Source organism: Chinchilla lanigera, unplaced genomic scaffold (genome assembly GCF_000276665.1).
Source record: "Chinchilla lanigera isolate Chin_1 unplaced genomic scaffold, ChiLan1.0 scaffold00022, whole genome shotgun sequence".
NCBI classification, from domain to species: Eukaryota; Metazoa; Chordata; class Mammalia; order Rodentia; family Chinchillidae; genus Chinchilla; species Chinchilla lanigera.
In genome coordinates, this window is record NW_004955423.1 from 22,157,600 (window position 1) to 22,177,256 (window position 19,657).

Here is a 19,657-nt window from a genome sequence, read left to right on the forward strand (position 1 = left end):
CACTACTTGGTGGATTTTCACCTCTCACTGGGGTCTCTGGACTGTAATTTCCACAGTAGGTGAGGGATCACTGTACTACCATGACAAAGAACAACTAATGAAATGCATGACCACCAAACTAGCTTCACAAAATGTTTTGAAGGATATTTTAGAAAGAGATAATGAAGGCCAGAATTTCAAAAACACCAATAGAAATAAGCTACTATGCAAGGCAAGCAATTAAACAGAGGGGAAAGACAGACAACCAACAACAGATAAATAACACGACAAGTATAAGCCAACACATAGCAGTAATAGCTATCAGTGAAAATGGTCTCAATTCATCAATCAAAAGAAACAGTCTGGCAGAAGGGATCAAGAAACAAGACCCAACAATATGCTCCATATAAGAAACACATTTAACTTAAAAAGAAATTCATACACTGAAAGTCAAAAGAATAGAAAACAATGTTTGACAGGAACCTTGAAAAAAGTACGGATGGCTATTTCTATTTGCAAATAAAGTGAAATTCAAGCCAAGCCTTTTCAAAGCACACAAAAAAGGTCACTACATACTTGTTAAGGAAAAACTCCATGAGGAAAATATAACAATCATAAATATATATGCACCGATACTGGCACATCTAACTATATAAACAAATATTACCAAACATGTAAAATCAAATAACCACTAGCAAAATTATAATGGGAGAATTTAATATCCCACTGTCATAAACAGACAAATCAACTAGACAAAAAAAAGTCAATAAAGAAATATCAGAACTGAACCAAATCTGTGAACAAATGGACTTAGTAGAAGTCTACAGAGTGTTCCACTCCACTACAGCAGAATACACAGTCTTCTCAGTTGTGCATGGGATGGTCTCTCAAACAGACCACATACTAGCTTGTAGAATGTGCTTAAAATGAAATTATCCCATGCATTTTTGAGACCATACTGCAGTGAAATTGGAAATAAATTAAATAACATCCTCCTGGACAACCAATGGGTCACAGAAGAAATTAAAGAAGAAACTAGATAATTTCTACAATTAAATGATAATTCTGATACAATATACCACAACTGATGGGATACCATGAAAGCAGTCCTAAAAGTGAAATTTATAATGGTGAACTCTCACATCAGGAAAACAGAGCAATCTCAAATAAACAACCCAATATTGAACCTGAAAGTTCTAGAAAAAGAAGAAAAGTAAAGGCCAAAGCTTGTATAATGGAGAAAACTATAAAGTTTAGAGAAGAAATTAATGTAATGGAGACTAAGAAAATGATACAACAAATCAATGAATCAAAGAGTTAGTTCTTTGAAAGATTAAATAAAATTGATAAATCCCTAGTCAACCTTATCAAAAAAGGAAAGAAAGGACTCAAATCCATGCAATTAGGAATGAGCAGGGTGAACATACAATGGATTCTGCAGAAATCCACAGCATTACGAACATCTCCTTGAAGAAACTTTATTCTAATAAGATGAAAAACATAGAAAATTGGACACATTTCTAGATACACATGAATTACCCAAGCTGAGTAAAGATGATAAAAAATACTAAAAAACCCCTAATATCCATCAGTGAAATTGAAGATGTAGCTAAAAACTTACCAACAAAGAAAAGCCCATGTCCTGGTGGATTCCCTGATGAGCTCTACAAGAAATTCAGAGATTTAATACTACTATTCCTCAAACTCTTTAATAAAATTTAAAAGTAATATACCCAAAGTCATTCCTGGAGGCAAGATTACCTTTATACCAGAGAAGGAACTAACCAAAATAGAACTGTAGACCAATCTCACTAATAAGCATAGTTTCAATACTCCACAATAAGATACTGGAAAACAGAATGCCACAAATCAACAAGAAGATTACGCACCATGACCAAGTAAGATTCAATCCACGGATGCAGGGATGGTTCAACATATGCAAATCAGTAAAGGTAATGCACCATATCCACAGAACCAAGGACAAAAATCATTTGACAAAGTTTAATACCCATTCATGATAAAAAAAAAAAAACTGTAGAGAACATTGGGATAAATGGTCTTTATCTCAATCCACTAAAAGCCATCTATGACAAACCAAATCAACATCACACCACACAGTCAAAAACTGCAAGTTTTCACTGTAAAAGCAGGAAGAAGATACAGATACAGATACCCATACTTATTCAATATAGTTATGGAAACATTAGATAAATTAGACAAGAGAAAGAAATAAACGGAATGCAGATAGGAAAGGAAGAAGTTAAATAACCATTATTTGCAGGTGACATGATACTCTACTAAAAGACCCCCAAAATACCACCAAAAGACTTCTAGGTTTAATAACCAAATTTAGTAGGATAGCTGGATGCAGTATCAACACTCAATAATCAATAACATTCCTGTACACAAATAACAAACTCACTGAGAGAAAAATTAGAGAAATCACATCTTTCATAGTGGCACCCCCAAAAATGAAATACTTAGGGATCAATCTAACAAAGGAAGTAAAAGATCTACATATTGAAAACTATAGTACTCTGAAAAAGGAGATCAAAGAGGCTATCAGAAAATGGAAAGAAAGCCCTTGTTCTAGGGTGGGAAGAAGCAAACAGTGAAAACAGCCATACTTCCAAAGGTGTTATACAGATTTAGTGCAATCCTGATTACTACATTAGGATTAAATAAAAATTATTAGCATACTACACAGAATCAGAAAAAAATGCTAATACTTATTTCAAATCAGAAGAGATCTAGAATAGCAAAATATGATTCAGTACAACAAAGACAAGGCAGATGTATTAGCATCCCTGACTTTCGTTGATATGACAAAGCTACTGTGATAAAAAAAAATAATAAAAAAAAAAACCAGCATGAAACTGGTGAATAAACCCAGACCTAGATCAGTAGAACAGATTAGATGGTGCAGTAACAACTCCAAACACACTTAGCCACTTATTCTTGACAAAGTGGCCAAATACCTTCATTGGAAGAAAGATACCTTTTTAAATTAGTGATGCTGGAAAAATTGGTTTTCCACATGCCAAAGACTAACATTAGGCCCATGTCTCTCATTATTGACTACACTAAAGTCAAAATGGACTTTTAAAGATATAGGTGTATGTGTAGACTTTATCACAAAACCCTAATTCCACGGGAAATATTACAAAGAATCTACAACTGGGATCTCATTTTATTATGCACAGCAAAAGAAATCACCTTCAGAGTGTAGAAACAATCCACAGTGCGGCAAAAAAGTTTTTGCCAGCTGTTCCTCAGACAAAGGACTAATATCTAGAATATATAAAAAAACTCAAAAAATCAGACCTCCCAAAGTTAAGGACCCAATCCAAAATGGTCATCTAAAATGAATAGACACTTTTCAAATGACTAATTACAAATGGCAAATAAATACACGAAAAAATGTTCGGCACTCCAGGTCATTTGAGAGATGCAAATAAAAACAACGCTGAGGTTCCATCTCACCCCAGAAGGAATGGGTATTATGAAGAAATCAACCAATAACAAATGCTGGAGGGGCTTCTCCACTGTTGGTGGGAGTGTCGATTGGTGTAACCACTGTGGAAATCAGTGTGGAGATTCCTCAGAAAAATACGGCTAAAGGTCCCATTTGACCAAGCAGTTCTCCTTCTTGGTATCTTCCTGATAGAATTAAAAGCATTATACCACAGCAATATATGCACAACCATGTTTATAATGGCACAATTTGTAATAATTTAATCTTGGAAAAAGCCTAAATCCCCATCACTGAGAAATGGATTATGAAGATGTAGGGTTTATTTTATACTATGGAGTACTGCTCAGCCATAAAGAAGAATAAACTTGAGACATTCCTAGGTAAATGATCACATTCTTGTGATCATATTCTTTAGGTACAATAAATTGAACACACGTGTAAAAGGAGGTCAAAGAAACACAAATTGTTTCTCTGGTGTGTTATATCATAAGCTGGGGAGCTTATAAACAACAAAAAAATTTATTTGTCCCAGTTCTGGAAGTCTAATTGATCAAATACCAATTCATTTGGTATTTTTGTGAGGGTACTTTATGGTTCACAGATGGTATATTAGAGCTCTGTCCTCACGTAGTAGAAGAAGGAGGCTCTCTAGGGTGTCATTTATAAGGACACTAATTCCATTCATGAAAACTCTGTCATTTAAGTATATCTGAAAGACCCTCCTAATATCATCATACTGGTAATTACACTTCAGTGTATGAATTTTGGAAAGCTGTAAGGATTCAGACCATGGATGTTTTCTTTTTTGGTTTTTTTTTTTTTCTTTTTTTTGGTTTTTCTCCGGTACCGGGAACCGAACTCACGACCTTGCACTTTCCAGGCAGGCACTTTGCCGCTGAGCTAAATCCCCAGCCCCGACCATGGATGTTTTCAGAGAGAGAATGACCCACAGTGTAGTTTGCCAAGAAGCTGAGTAAGAAGAGTACTGAAAAAAATGCTTGCTGAGTTTTGTATAGCAGGTAGAACTCTAAGACAGGATCTGTGGTTGTTTTCAACATCTCCTGTTTCAGCTCTGCAGAACTCGCTCTCCTTGGATGTGCACTGCAAAACTGACTTCTACTCAATAGAACATTGCAAAAGTGATGGTGTCATAGTCCCAAATGTGTTGATTTTGAATTAATCCAAACTGAAATTATCTTGGGTGATTCTGGCTTAGTTAGATGAAAGTGTTTTAAGGGTTCTCTCTGAAAAGAGGGAGAGTAAGCGGCCTGTTTAGAATGCTCATGACACAAGGAACCACAGAACACCTGTGGAAATTAATGTAAGCTCTAGCTGATGGTCAGCAGAAAGAGGAGGCAGTCAGTCATATAACCACGAAGAAGTATATTCTGCCAAGAGCTTGCATGGATTTGCAAATAGATTCTTCCCTACTTGAGTTTTTTGTGAGACACTAACCTGATGAGACCCAAAAGCAGAGAACCAGAGCCTGGACTTCATGCTTGGAATTCTGACCCACAGAGATTGTGAGACAATCAATGGTGGTAGTCTAAGCTACTAAGTTCAATGTGGATTGCTACATAATGGTGGAAAATATTAGACTAACATACAGGTATTGTTGTTGATATAAGTGAATGCTGCTTCAGGAGACTGACAGAGCAGGAGCCAGACTGGGCAGTGCAACTCAGCGAGTGGGAAGTAACTAAATGCCGCGGCAAGCAGAGATGGCTCTTCTAGAGACTGACCTAGGACTTGAACAGGAATGGAGCCTTGTAGCTGCCTGGGGCAGTGGTTTTGAGGGAAAGGCTTTATTTTCTTTATTTTTAATGAGGAATAATTTAAACATGCTTAAAAGTCTACTTTTTATAAGAATCATATTATTTGTACTGGAAGTTTTCTTTACGTGAGATGCAGCACAGCTAAATAAAATTAACAGTAAATACAATTAACAGTGAAGGAATTAAGAGCTGTATCTGGTGACTTCAGACTGACTCTACTATTGAATATATTGTAAAGGAAAGCAGTATAAACTATACTATTCAGCAAAGCCTTCCTACATGAAACATTTCCTGATGAACGAGGGTTCTCCTTTCATTTGAAGTATCCTATAATATAAACAAATTTCCACTACTCCTTTTAATTTTAATTAAAGGAAGTTACTACCATGTGACTTTCTATGATGATTTTCCAAAATGGCAGCTTTCCACAGGAGTTGAGCAGAAGTTTTAGGGTAGGCCCTATAGTAAATATGTAGAATCCTAGGGAAAGAATTATGCCATGTGTCAGGTAAAGGACCATCATGAATTACAATATAATACTGCAGCAGGGCCAGCTTTATGGCATTTGTTTACAACCTGTACCTTGCCTTGCATTATTTTTTCTCGAAATAGGTATAATAATTTTTGTGGATTTCCATTTCTGCTATCAAAGACACCCCGTATTATTGTCAAATAACAGATTACTTGGCGATGACAGGGATAAGAAGAAAAGAGAGATAGAGAAAGAGATGAAGCAAAACTTGCTACGTATGTCCCAGGTTCTATACCAAGGGAAAAAAGAAAAGAATATGTATACATCTTCTTTAATTCTCAAAATAATCATATATAATAATCATTACCCTTTTTTTAGGTAAATAAAATGAGTCATATGTTTGAAAAAATAATGCCTAGCATCCTGTAGCTGGTCACATTAAGACACTAGTGACTAAATCCTTTTGTGCATCTCTGAAGTTAATAGTCTTAAGTAGTATTATATGGTACTTTTATTATGAAACATTGGTGGATTTTTCTCAGGAATTAGTACTGTTTTGTAAGATGACAGGAAGTACTGGTCATTATGCTAGCAAGGGATAAGGAAGACTGTCAGAGAAAAATAAAACTGTTCAGCTGTCTCATTTCAACTGAAGATTTATAATGCAAGCAACAGTTATGTTACTCACATTTTAAGTTACATATCATGTACTTTAATGTATGTATCTCACATTAGAGCACAATAAGCCCTGACATGAAACATGTTTGTCATCATTATTATTCTCTATAAATGATCTTTATCATCTGCAGCCAATCACTTGATTTAGACCAGTGATTTTCAAACTTGACCTTGCATCATAATCAGGTAGGGCTTCTTAACATACAAATTACTGGGCCTTTCTCTTAAGAGATTTCACTTAGCAAGAATGCAGCTCTAGAAGCCCCAGAATTCTCTGGGGCTGAGGCTGCTTCCAGTCTGGAGGGGTCTACTTCAGAGCTCCTGTCCCATAAAAAGAAGGTGAATATTTTGTCTCTGTGGACCATTTGTTCTGGGGTTTATAATTATTCAAGATTTATACTGCGAGAGTAGCTCTACACCATACCTAAATTAATATATGGTAGCTATATTTCAATACAATTTTATTTATGAAAATAGATATCAGCCTGGAGTTCATCGCTAAACAACAGCTGGTCAACTGTTGGCCTACATAACTCAGTACAAGAGCCCCCAAAGGCCACTGTGTTTAAGCTAAGTAGCAATTTTATGAGAATCACCTGCAGATATATCCACCAACATCCTTTCTAAGTATTTAAATAAAATCTATAGTACTATACCAGAGTCAAATGATTGTGTTAAACCAGCGGAGAAACTCCAATGTTTCTCTAGAATGCAGAGAATGAAAACAAATGTTTTATGCAATAATTGTCATATTACAAATGCTTTTTGTTTTAAATAACCATAAAATCTATCTTTATCTACAAAATTTAGTTTTAATTGGATATTGTTTGCACTAGAAAATACAAATCTGTCAATTAATAGAAAACACTCTATTGAATGACATAGGCATCAGCTCAATAAAGTTATCTATTGATTATATAGTACGCAAGACAAAACAAAAGTACTTTATCTGCAAAGAGTATGCCCTGCTGTAATGTACTTGGTCTTTACCCAGAGAAGTGAATGTACAACTAATTAAAATGCCAATATAATTTTTTTTTTTTTGGTTTTTCTCTGGTACCGGGAATCGAACTCACGACCTTGCACTTACCAGGCAGGCGCTTTGCCACTGAGCTAAATCCCCAGCCCCTCCAATATAATTTTAAGAGTCTACTAAACTATATACTTTAGTGAATCTACTACATTAGCTTTGCCCATAAGAATTGAAAGTTCTCATGAAAGGGCAAAATTCAGATAAACTTTTTGTCACAGTAGAATGTGATTTAATTCTTTAAAATAATTATAGTTAAATACTATGAGGAAAATGAATAGTAAGAATCATTTTACAAACTTAAAATGTATTATGTCAAAAGTCCCCAACAATCTGTTATCCACTACAGAATATAAACATTTAAATAAAATCTCTACAGGTAATAACATATTCTGATATTTCATAACTTGAGGTTGGACCAGAACAACTTTATGCTGCCATTTATGCATGGCATCCCTTTTTTAAAACTTATGCCTATATTCAGTTAAATCAAAGGCTTTAATTTGGTAAACATATTTATATTCACCCTTGGGTATTTATTCTTTGGAACACAGTTGTTTTCAAAGAATCTTTTACTTTTTAAAAATAGGTTAAAAAGAACTGTGGTCAACTGGAAACTGAAAAGCGTTAATTTTGAATATATTCACAAAGCTTCTTTAGGTCAGGATTTTCTCAGAACCATTAATAGGCATGGTGTATGCACAAGACCTTTGATAGATTGTGCCGCTTTCAATCCAAACCTCAGCAGGAAGCCCAAATGTCTGTCACGATGGTACGGTAAGACAGGAATGAATATCTTAGACAAGCAACGTGCCCAATACCTGCATGCATGGAAGACATGGTCCTTTGCTTTAGTAAATCACCTTATTCAATGGCTTTCTTTTTTGTCCACATATTTAGCCCTTCCATTTCCCTATGCTACTCACCAAAATCTATCTAGAACACAATTAATCCTATTAAACATACTTACACTCCTCTTCAGGCCTCTTCCGAAGTGCTGCACGAACCTCTTTACAAGGACTTCTCTGGTATTGTGGGGGATTCCTTCCCCTTATTAGGTTCTCCATCCTGAAAGAGAGAATTTGAAGAGTATTTCAACATCGAACCCTTGATAAAGAGTGGAAATTCAGTCTCAGATACAGAGTCACAACTATCTCCCAAAGCCTGACAGACGACACCATTCCTACTTATCATGGCTGGCAAATAGGAACACGGTAGAGAGTGTCCAGGACTATAAACCGTTAGAGAATGCACAGATTTTCCATGGCTTTGCAAGTTTAGAAAGTTAGAAATATCACGTGGAAAGAACGCAAGCTCATTTTTCAATTTGAAATCGTTATGGATAGAATGTTCATGTTCCTCCAAAGTTAATTTATTGGAGTGCCAAACCTCAACACAATGGTATCTGTAAGTGGAGACTTCCCCAGGTAAGTAAGGCGAGAGGAGATCTTGAAGGAGAGACCGCTGTGATGGAGTTAGGCACTTAGGGGATGAGGGACAAAGACCAAAGCTTTCATTCCCCACCACAAACTCACAGCAAGAAGAAAGCCACCTGTGAGCCAAGACCTGCACAGAAAATGAAGCTGCTAGCACTTCTTCATAAACTTCTCAGCTTCAGAACTAGGAGATGCACGTCTATTATTTATTCCCCAAGTCCATGATAATTTATTGTAGCATCCCAGCCCAATCAAAGAGAAGACACCAACAAGAAAATAATTTCTTGCAAGTTAGCACACTTCTAAAGAACACAGCTACTGTTTAGAAAGTGTGTATTTTTCAACATTTCACATACCAGTTTTCAACAGTGCAGTTATTGCTTTCTTTCTATACTAATGCCTGAATCTGAAGAAGTTTATAATTCCAGTAACTGTGACCACTGGCAAACAATGCTTACTATACATTATATTTCTCAGTGACTAGTGTGTGTGGGCAGCCAGAAAGCCATGAGTTCACCAGTGAAACTTAAGTGGATGTCTTCAACAGCATGCACTTTGTGGTCAGTAGCTTCTATTTTCAATAAACTTTATGTTTTTCACCACTAATGGACACTTTGCTGATTTCTATAATGTTAACCAAAACTGTACTGAATGTCCTAGATTTGAAAATTCAGGAAAAAAATAATGTAGTCATGATTTTGAAAATATAAACATAACATCTTAATGTCTACATCATTATCCTAAATCAGAGATATCACTGGTTAAGGTAGCTGTCCTGGTTGGTGGGATGAATTCCACTGAAAACACTGGTTACTGTGGAGGTGGTGATGCACTTTCTCCTAGGCTTTGTGGTACAGAGGTTTGACTGTGATGTCTGGACAGGAATTTGAGGAAAGTGATCTCAGAGAAGCGATATTTAAAGTGGTGGAAACTGTGAGATAAATAACCTACTGCACTGGGATGGTAACATAATGCTACTCCTCTGGGAAGCTGTTACTGGTGCTTAAAAGCTGCTTGCAAATAAACTCCATGAAATCAATTCATTCATACGTAGAGGTTATTCTGTGTGTGTGTGTGTGTGTGTGTGTGTGTGTGTGTACAAGCTAATGTCCCTATGACTGCATATAAAATACATGATTTGGTAAGCATGTTTTTATTTACCCTGGGCTATTTATTCTTTGGAACACAGCTGTTTTCAAAGAATCTTCTACTTTTAAAAAATATGCTCAATAAAGAATCCTCTTTCCCTTTCTTCTTTCTATTGGGGATTGAACCAAAATCTTGTGCATGTAAGGCCAGGGCTCTACCACTGAGCTACATCTAGTCCTTTTCCTTTATTTATTTTTTAAATTTTGAGGTAGGGTCTTGCTATGCTGCCAAGCTTCACTGTAATTTGCAATCCTCAGACCTCAGCCTCTAGAGTAGCTATGATTGCAGATATAAGCTACTCCCACACTCGGCTAAAAAATGTTTAATATGTACCAATAACTTTGACTTTACTTTCACTTAAACCTCATTTTAAGTGAGAAAGTTTTATTTCTCATAAGGACATGATAATACAATGAGGAGAAAGCAATTGGGCACCTGAAGAGTTTAAGACATAATTTGCTTTATCCCTGGAGTGTCACAGTGAGGAATAGCCATACAAACTAAATGATATCAAATTTTCTAGTTTCTGACACTTTAGTTAATTCAATGCATAATTTTGATTATATGTTCAGCAGATGCATGAATTTCCTTGATGTTTTAATAGGAATTTAGGAGAACCTGTAATTATTCACAGTATTTACAAGATCAAGCAAGTTAAAAAAAAGAAAAGCACACAAACTGCACATGCAAAATTCAAATAAAACTGCATGCCATTTTAAAAATCAGTTTTACTCATCATGATTCCACACTGATGGGAACAAGTTATTCTTGCTGGAAACATATTTAAAACTCTCTTCGATGGGCTATTTTTCTTTTATATCTCTGACTTTCGAATATGAGAAAACAACAGTTGTCTAGTTCACTTCTACAGGGCTGTGGTTGAGGGTATATCTATTTAGAAAGTGCTTCCAAAGACCCCTGGAGGGTCTTGCTTAAATCGTTTCTATTCGCATTCAAGATTGCCAAGTCGGGCCCCCAGCACTCAGCTCAGAGGAGCTGCATTCCAGGAACCTTGTGTAGACAGGCAGGAGACTGCGCGACCTCAGTGAGAGGTTCAGTTCTAAAGGGCTGTGGCTTGGTTCTGGAGTCAGACTGCCTGGCCTCAAGATCTCAAACTGTCTTGCAGATGATGGGTTTAGGCAAGGTTATGTGAATACTTTGCGCTTTCATTTTCTCATCGGAAAATAAAGGTAACATTAACTACGTCGTGGTTGGGAGGCCGGACAGGGCGACATGGACAGTGCTTTGCACCACGCCTGTTCGCACGCAAGAGCTCAGAACTTGGAGCTGTCATTGATCTTGATAATCACACATAAAAATGAGATCGCAGACTCACACTTTGCATGTCCAGTATGCTAGGGAAGCTATCAAAACTGGTCCTTATTTAATAAAGAAAAAAAACTGGCACTATGAAGAACAATATCTGACTGACACACGCTGTGGTTATTGGAGAAACATGAACCGTGACTATCCATCGCCAGTTTCCAGAGATGAAGAAATTAATACAATGCACTTCATTTTTATCAAAAGATTTAAGAGACTATTAGCGATATTCTTCCAAAAATCTTCATATGCTTATTCTTATAAGCTAGCTGAAGTGCCATGTGCCACTGCTTTTTAGACAGTTTAGATGATATTTCAAAATTTTATAATGGCATCTGACCTTAACAAGAACAATGATAATACCTATAGTGTATTAAAATTTACTATATATTGCATTTAATCCTTTGGATAGCCTCCTGAAAGAACACTTTAAAGATGAGAAAAGTAAGGCTTAGAAATGCCCACTGACTTCCTCATGGCCTCAGAGAGTGGTAGAATTGAGATGATTAATCTCTTCTAACTTTTTATCATTTTCTAATTTCTCAATCCACTAGTTCCATGAATCCACCACTAAATATTATAATTCCACTGAGATTCCACTGTGGGCTGTATACTGAAAGGTAGCTAAATTCTCCTTAAATGTTATATTTAATATATACTTACATATAAATATAAGTATACATAAAATATACATTGCATAAAATACTACACAAATATACACTGTTGTTTGCTAATCTGTTAACCACATGTTTGGTTTCTGTCATTTTACTATTGTCACTGAAATGTTTGCTTTTATTGGTAACATTTTAAGCTTTCAGAAGCTGCTAAAACTTAACTGATGCCAAAGAAATTCGCTATAAATTATGTATGTTACATAGTAATAGACGAAAATATTAGGAAGATTAAGCATCCTTGTTTTCTTTGGAATGTTAAACGTTGTGATCTTCGGCAACCATACTAAGCAAGTTAAAAGTTTTACAGAACACTGTTGATGTCCAAACTGTTTTACAATTCTGAGACTTCCGTTTCTTGAGATTACACTTCTGGTTTCTTAATCCCTTCCACCAGTATCATCTCTGAGCTACAGTTTGCATTCAATGGTCAAACAAAATGACCATGAATGAAATCTTGGAGCACAGCCAGGACACTGCAAAGGAGCTGTTCTCGCTCCTCGCAAGCTTAGCAAGCCACCAGTGGGAGTGTGTTAACAGTTCCAGCAAGGAGAGATTAAGTGTGATGACCACAGGCAAGAAAGATGCTCTAACAACTCACTGAAGAGCTCTGAAAAGTGCAGTCTACACGTTCAACTGCTGAGAAGAAATACGGGCAGCCACATGAATATCGAACAGTGGAAAACAGCAACCAGAGGTTATGTGCAAAAGGTGTCCACAACCCTCTAGGTGGTGACTTCCTAATATAGCTAGGTTTCCAAATGACCTCAGGAGTTTTGAACAAATCTAGATCCCCCCTGCTGGTGCTAAAGATTTTCACACTGAGGTCAAGTCTTGACTGATACATTTTTTTTAGCATTAATCATATCCTCCTAGAGTAGCCATGCTTGCACTTGCCAGATAGTGGCTTTTGAGAACCCCTGCAAATAGAAAATGTACATAGGAGATGTAAGGAAGGCAAGGGCACTGAATTAATTCAGCTGCTGACACAGAGGTGGGGTGAGCACCTGGGAAGGAGTGTGCAGTTAGGATGAAGAGTAGCCAAAGAGATCCAACTGAAGCCTGGCCAATTACCTGGTAGCTAGAGAAACCTGGTTCATTTATAAGGGTGATCATCTTAATAGTGTAATGATCTCCTCCAATGGAGTTTAGCAGACATGGTCCTCTCTGCTTGGCAGTACTCTGGATGGGGTATGGTTGATGAATGAATGTCTGGTTGAAATGGACTTATCCTGGATGGAGAAGGTGAAATGAGAATGACCAACTCATTAGAGGACAAGGGAGCTGGGAAAGAGAATAAAGCTGTCAGGTACAAGTATTCAAAAATTCCTGTTGTGTGTCACATACTATGTAGGTTTTCATATATATGTTTTCTATGTCAACATTATTTTGCCTATTTGTAACCTGGTCTCAGAGATGGTAAGTGGTTGCCTAAGATCACAGAGAAAGTAACCACAACAATCAGATTTCAATCCAGATCTGTCTGTTTCTACAATTAATTGCCACATAGCTGTGCAAAAGATCTTTCCACAATGATGAAGACTTTCAGGTCTGTCCAAGACAGTGGCAACTAGCCACACACTGCTATGGTACATTTTCAATGTGGCTAGTGTGACGAAAGAACTGAACTTGAACTTATCATCTTAAAAATTTCATTGTCCAAATTTCAAGACTGACTATGAGTACCGTATTAGATGGCAGAGCATGTCTAGAAGCCCCTATGCAGCACATAACTGACAAAAATACATACAGTTTATGCTATGCAGGTCTCAAGACTCAACAGAAGTCATTCGTGAACAACTAAACAAAGTAGACATTAAAAATAAAAGTAGTGCCTAAGCATTCATAAGTTAAAATGAAGAGTAAGGTTTCTGTATTATTGCTATAAATAACAATAAGCTGTTCTGTCCTGCCAGAGAAAAAGAAGATTATAGTGGAGGAATGCTGTGGCCATCCGTCCACTTGAAATCAAGTCTCTCCGGAATTCCTTCTCCGGTACTGGATTCATGAAAAGGAGGCAAGAGTTGAAGAAGGAGTGGACAGTACCTTGCTTTACCAGTGGGGTTTCAAAAGGAGAACTGATCCTGAATCATAGCAAAGTATGTCATCGCCCCGGACTATTGTGAAAGCATGCAAATTAAGCATACAATAGCCTTTTGAAGAGTCTCAAGTGTTTATAAAGATCCAATTTGAACTGCAAATGACAGTGCAAAAATAATCAATATGCAATTATCTCAGCCAAATACGTTGAGTTGATCCGTAATAAGGACAAAATGAATTTAAACAGCAAGACCACTGTGAAAAAAAAGAACCCGTATTTTAAGCACACAAACTGCCCAGAGTGTGAAATGCTTAGCAGGACAGAAAGATCCGTGAAGTTCTGTGCAACTGGCAATGAATCAGAAACTTTGACTCAAAAGGTACCAGTGATTTACCAAAAGAACAAGGGTCAGCAATAGTTTCAGTGAATAAAAATTGTTCTTATCCAGTTATGTCACACATTTGGGAAAAGAGCATACGATAGTACATTTCCCCCCTTTCTGTCAAAGAAATAAAATTCAAAACTAATGGATACCAAAACTAATGGATGCCAACTTCTTGAAAAATCTCTATCCTACCTTTTGTAAACTACAAATCAGAACTGAAATGTGATCAGTGTATAATCTGCCCTACAGCCACTGTAGTAAACAACTGTTCCATTAAAAAATCTATAACATTAGTGACAGGAACATGTGTAACCATGGGGGAAAGTCAAGCTCCTCATAAATTCTGGAAGTACATTACTTACAAGATTCCAGTCTTTAATTGATTTTCTTTCTTCCTATTTAAAGTGGTTTTTTTTGTTTTTCACCCACACACAAAGTAATGCTGCAAACTCCACTACCTTTATGAAGGCATCTTTTTAAAAAATGGGTCAGCAAAATGGGGAGCATTCTTCCCTTAGTGAGGATTGTTAGAAAGGGATTGGTCTCCCTGAAAAGTTTATGAGTATGCTCACTTCTTCAATCATAAAAGAACAGCCAATTAAGTTTACTAAACTCAGAGTCACTCAGAGAACACATTCATTAAAACTACTACATGAAGTGAATAATTTAATACATTTGTTTATAAAAGTAATGACTATTCACAACAATAGCAAGGATGGAAAAAGGTAAATATAAGAAATAAATCATGTACAAAATATTCAAAAAGTGTTTCTTTTATTTTCAAAAACAAAAACAGACTTGGCAGTGTAGGCAAAAAAAATGATCAGTCAACTGATGGTGAAAATAAAAGTTCTCATTTATGCAAAGATAAAATTAATATTGAAATATACCAAAAAACATACTTGGTGCCTTAATGAATTACTGCCACTAAGGTTATGATAGTACTACAAAAGACTGTATACGGACTATGCACCATTTAAAATTTTAATGGCACATTCAAACTATTTCTTTAACAAATTTGTACTTGGAGTATGGTAAAATACTGAAATACATGTAATATCCTGCCACCTAGACAGCAATGCAATTTAATAGTTACAAGCCACGTGTGATTCCCTTTGTGCTTTCTCGAGCCTGCCCCCTCACATTTTGACTTTAAGGAAAAGCCATCTGTATCCAAATTCAGGCTATATGCTTCTCATGAGTGATATTTACAAAATGAGAGGGTTAATTCCATCCTAACACAAGTCATCTCCCTTCTGAAAAGCCGCCTATGTACGACCTTCCCCACTGTCCAGAATGTCTATCCTACAGCAATGTCCTGCACAGGCATCTTACCCTAGACTTGGGCAGAAGTTGTGTCATCATATAGGACATGGTATAGTTCATTGAATATTACAGAAACTTAAGTAATTTTAAATGACCGAATGAACACATTAGTAGTGTTAAAAATACATAGATCTAAAATACATAGTCTAAAAGGTCTATGCACAAATATGGTGAATTTTTAAATGTATTATAGTAACAGACACATTGCCACTAATTCCGCTTCAAGCATACAGATCCCATTATGTTCTCGTCACTTTCTAAAGCAGCGTGGGAGGTTCACTTTCCTAAGTGTTTTTAGTTGTGCTGTTCTAGGTGCTTCAGAGCCCTGAACATGTTCAAAATGTTTACCTTTCATGGTCATTTTGACTTTAAGGAAGAGGTGGAAGTTGCAAGTGCCAGACCCCTTAGATGGGAACACACTGTAATACCTTTAGGGTTCTGTCTTTCTGTTGGATGGCACTGGGCAGCAGCATTTACTGAATTTTGATAACACATGATAAAGACACTCAGGAAAGAAGATCTCCAGAACTGCTTCAGAAAGTGGTACGAAAGATGGGATAACTGTGTTCAAATCAAGGAGGTATATTTTTGGGATTTTGACAGGGAGTAATGAGAGACAATATGTCTCTTATTATAAAAAAAATTAATTTAAATATTTACTGTATATTTTGATCATACCTCATATACAGTGCTAAGATGTCTGTGTTATGAAACACTTTTATGCAGTATTTATTCACATAAAATGCTTAGAAAGGCAGACACTGAGGTCAGCAGCAAAGCCAGATTCAAACTCAGATTTTGTCTCCTGATGATTACCAATCCGAGCACAGCTTCCTAAATGAAGCAACTGCTCTACACATGTCCAGGTCTCTCACTTTCACTGGAGCCCTCTTACGCCCTAGAGATCTAGCAGTAGCACATTCTATCAGCTCTAGGGTGTAACTGTCCACATTTCATTCTTCATCTAGCAGAGCCATCTTCTATGATATGCTAAACTAACAGGTGTTTCTTATTCAAGTTGTTATGACTTGTATCTAGATGTCTCCCCCCAAAGCTTCCTATGGTCATAAGTGGGGCTTTCTCAAGGTGGCTGGATCAAGAGTGTGTGATGCTAGTATTGATTCATGGTGCAATGCTAGGATCAAACATACTAGGATTAAGGGGGTGAGTGTTACCACCGCTAAGTAGCCTGGATAAGATACAGGGTATAGAAGGACTTATGGTTGTTCCTTATTGCTTTGCTGCCTTCTTCTCACCATGAACTGTTTTTCCTCTGCAATGCCACTTTGCCGTGCCACCCTGCCTTGGAGCCAGCTGATTATGGACTGACACCTCTACAAACTTTGAGCTAAATAAACCTTTCCTCCTATAACTTTGGGTATCAGATATTTTGTCTCAGCAAGGAGAAAAGCAACCAAGACACCATAGTTAACTACCACAACCATAGATTTAAAGGCTAAGTGTTTCCCTGGCATTCTGGCTTTAGCCAGCTCTCCCTTACATCCTACCTATGAGCAATCTCTGAGCTGTAGGCACTGCCCACAAGTCAATGGTTCCCTGCTCACTGGAGGGAGCATTCTGAGTGTTGACACAAAGTTCTGGTAAATTATCTACAATTTTTACATATGTATCTGACTATTCAGAGCAAAAGATAGCATTTTTTCAAAAGGAAGTGAATTATTATGATCAATCAAATGAATAGTCTTTAATGATTGTGAAGCATTGCTGAGAAAAAGTAAATCTCATGATTGCAATTTTATTTGTAATTTCTAGTACTTTTTCAAAGCATAAAATACTTCAAGCTCAGTATTTTATACCAAGATGAGAAAATGGAACATTCTGTATGTTTTACTAGGGAAAGGAGAGTCAAAATGACTCACTTATTTAGGAAAATGGGTTTCTGGGAAAAACCCACTTAAGTTCCTATTTGAAACAAAGTCTCCTAACAGCCTGAACTACTGGGATGGATACCATGTAATTACCACTCCAGCAGCGTTAAAAAAACAAAAAACAAAAAACTTTGTTTCTTTTAAACATCTGTAGGGTCACAGTAAACCAGCACTTCACCAGTCACAGAGCAATTTCACCTGGCATTTCATTCTCAGTCCTTTCAGTAGCATGGCCAGAAAAATTTGTTTCTTCATCTCCTTTTGGTTATCTTCTATTGGCTTCCCTGGAGGTTATATTCTAATGGAATCCTGTAATACACGGTGAGCTCCCTATGACAGTCCCAGCCCCTTCAGAATTGTCTCTCATTTCAGCAGACCCAGGGTTCTTCTAATCTTTAAGTCAAGTTTTGTCACTGAAGGACACCCAGCATCCCAAGGGCTTCCCATTCGACTCAGAGCAGAGTCCTTATGATGGCCTGCAAGGCCAGGTATATTTGGGTGTCCAGAACCTCTCCTCATATGCTTTTCCTCTCCTCTGGTGTAGGTTCCCATGTTGTACATGTTCAGCTGGCTGAACTTGAACAATGTAATACACTGCTGCCTCCAGCCTCCCCTCTAGCAGTCTTCTTTCTTTGCAGTCCCTTCACCTTGACCAAGTCTTGGCTCAAACATTTATTTTTCTGTGCCGCCCATCCTGAAAACCATGGTGAATTCCACAGTACTAACGGCTTCCCAGCAGCCCACTTCTACACCAAAACTCTGGTTCTTTCTGATAAGGCTCTAATTCTCCCTTTCCCCTAGTGCTTATCAACTCTTCACACCTTCCTAACCTTTTTTGAAGGGTTTGTTGTTTATTGAATGCAGAAGTCCACATGTGCTCTGAAAGGAATGTATATTAATTCACGTTTTCCTCTCATTGATTTGTGAGAAAAATGTACACTTTTTCTCATACGATGGCCAACTGAGCTATTTTTCTCATCGTTCCATTATTTTATGCTTGGTGAAACTGTGTTACTGAACATATAGAAGTGATAACATTCTTATAAATGAAACCTTTACTATTCTGTAATGATTATAACATCTAAAGGTGTCACTTGCCTGAAAATCTATTTGATAATACAGTTGCAGTATTGCCCAGGCAGTGATTGCTTGGCACGTCATTCACCCCATTTTGGCATTGTGTGGATCCCATATGTAAGTTTATGTCTCTAGGAAAAAGTACATTGTATATTTTAAGTCTAACTTTCTAAACAGTTCAGTTTTAATCAAAATTCATCTGCATTTAATTGATTTATTTATAATTTAGTATTTGCTATAGTAATTTTGTTATTTTTTTCTTCCCTTATATCGAGTTGAGATTTTTAAATTCTATTTTTATATTTTATTCTACATCTAAATATATGCATACATTCGATATTTGCTTACTATTCTTTATTGCACCTGTGATTTTGATTATTTCCTTAGGGTCTGATGATCATTCTTTAAAATCTTTCTTTGAAGTGAGTCAGGAGATTTTCAAACCACGTCATTTGTTGTTCATCTGAAAATGTCTACATGTAGCATGTCATAGAAGGTGGCGCTGCTAGATCAAGAATGACATGTGGACACTGACACCCTACAGCTGATGGAATGTGCTTCTGCTAGCACCTGTGGCTCCTTTCCTGTAACTAGAGTTGGAGGTTTCTAGTCTCTTGTAACCATTCCTGTCCATGTTTCCTTAGACAAAGAGGTGAAAACAGTTGCCTGCTTTTTGTTAACCTTGGGATGTGTTGTCACTGTCAGTTTCTTTAATTCTCTCCATCTTGACTTTATAAATCCACCTGTTTTTATACCCTCCTGCTCTTTTCTCACATTTTCATCCACATTTCCCCAAAGACATATATTTTGGAAAACCTGTGATCTGAAAACTTTGTGATGTGATTCTCCTGACTTTTAGTTCTCCTGATTATGATTGACAGGGCCAGGTATCTTACGGTTTCTGGCTTGAGTGTTCTGTGATTTTTATATACAATTTGCTAATTTTTTTTT

At 36.8% G+C, this 19,657-nt stretch overlaps 1 protein-coding gene across 3 annotated transcripts in view; it reads right to left on the reverse strand.

Moving 5' to 3' along the window:
• The window catches only part of Lrrc7 (leucine rich repeat containing 7), a 505,545-nt gene that overhangs the window by 393,554 nt on the left and 92,334 nt on the right, over positions 1-19,657 (reverse strand). For all 3 annotated transcript variants that reach the window (XM_013514397.1, XM_013514396.1, XM_013514395.1), the window contains exon 2: positions 8,380-8,477. In XM_013514397.1, the coding sequence (XP_013369851.1) occupies positions 8,380-8,477 (98 nt within the window). The remainder of the gene's footprint in view (positions 1-8,379; positions 8,478-19,657) is intronic.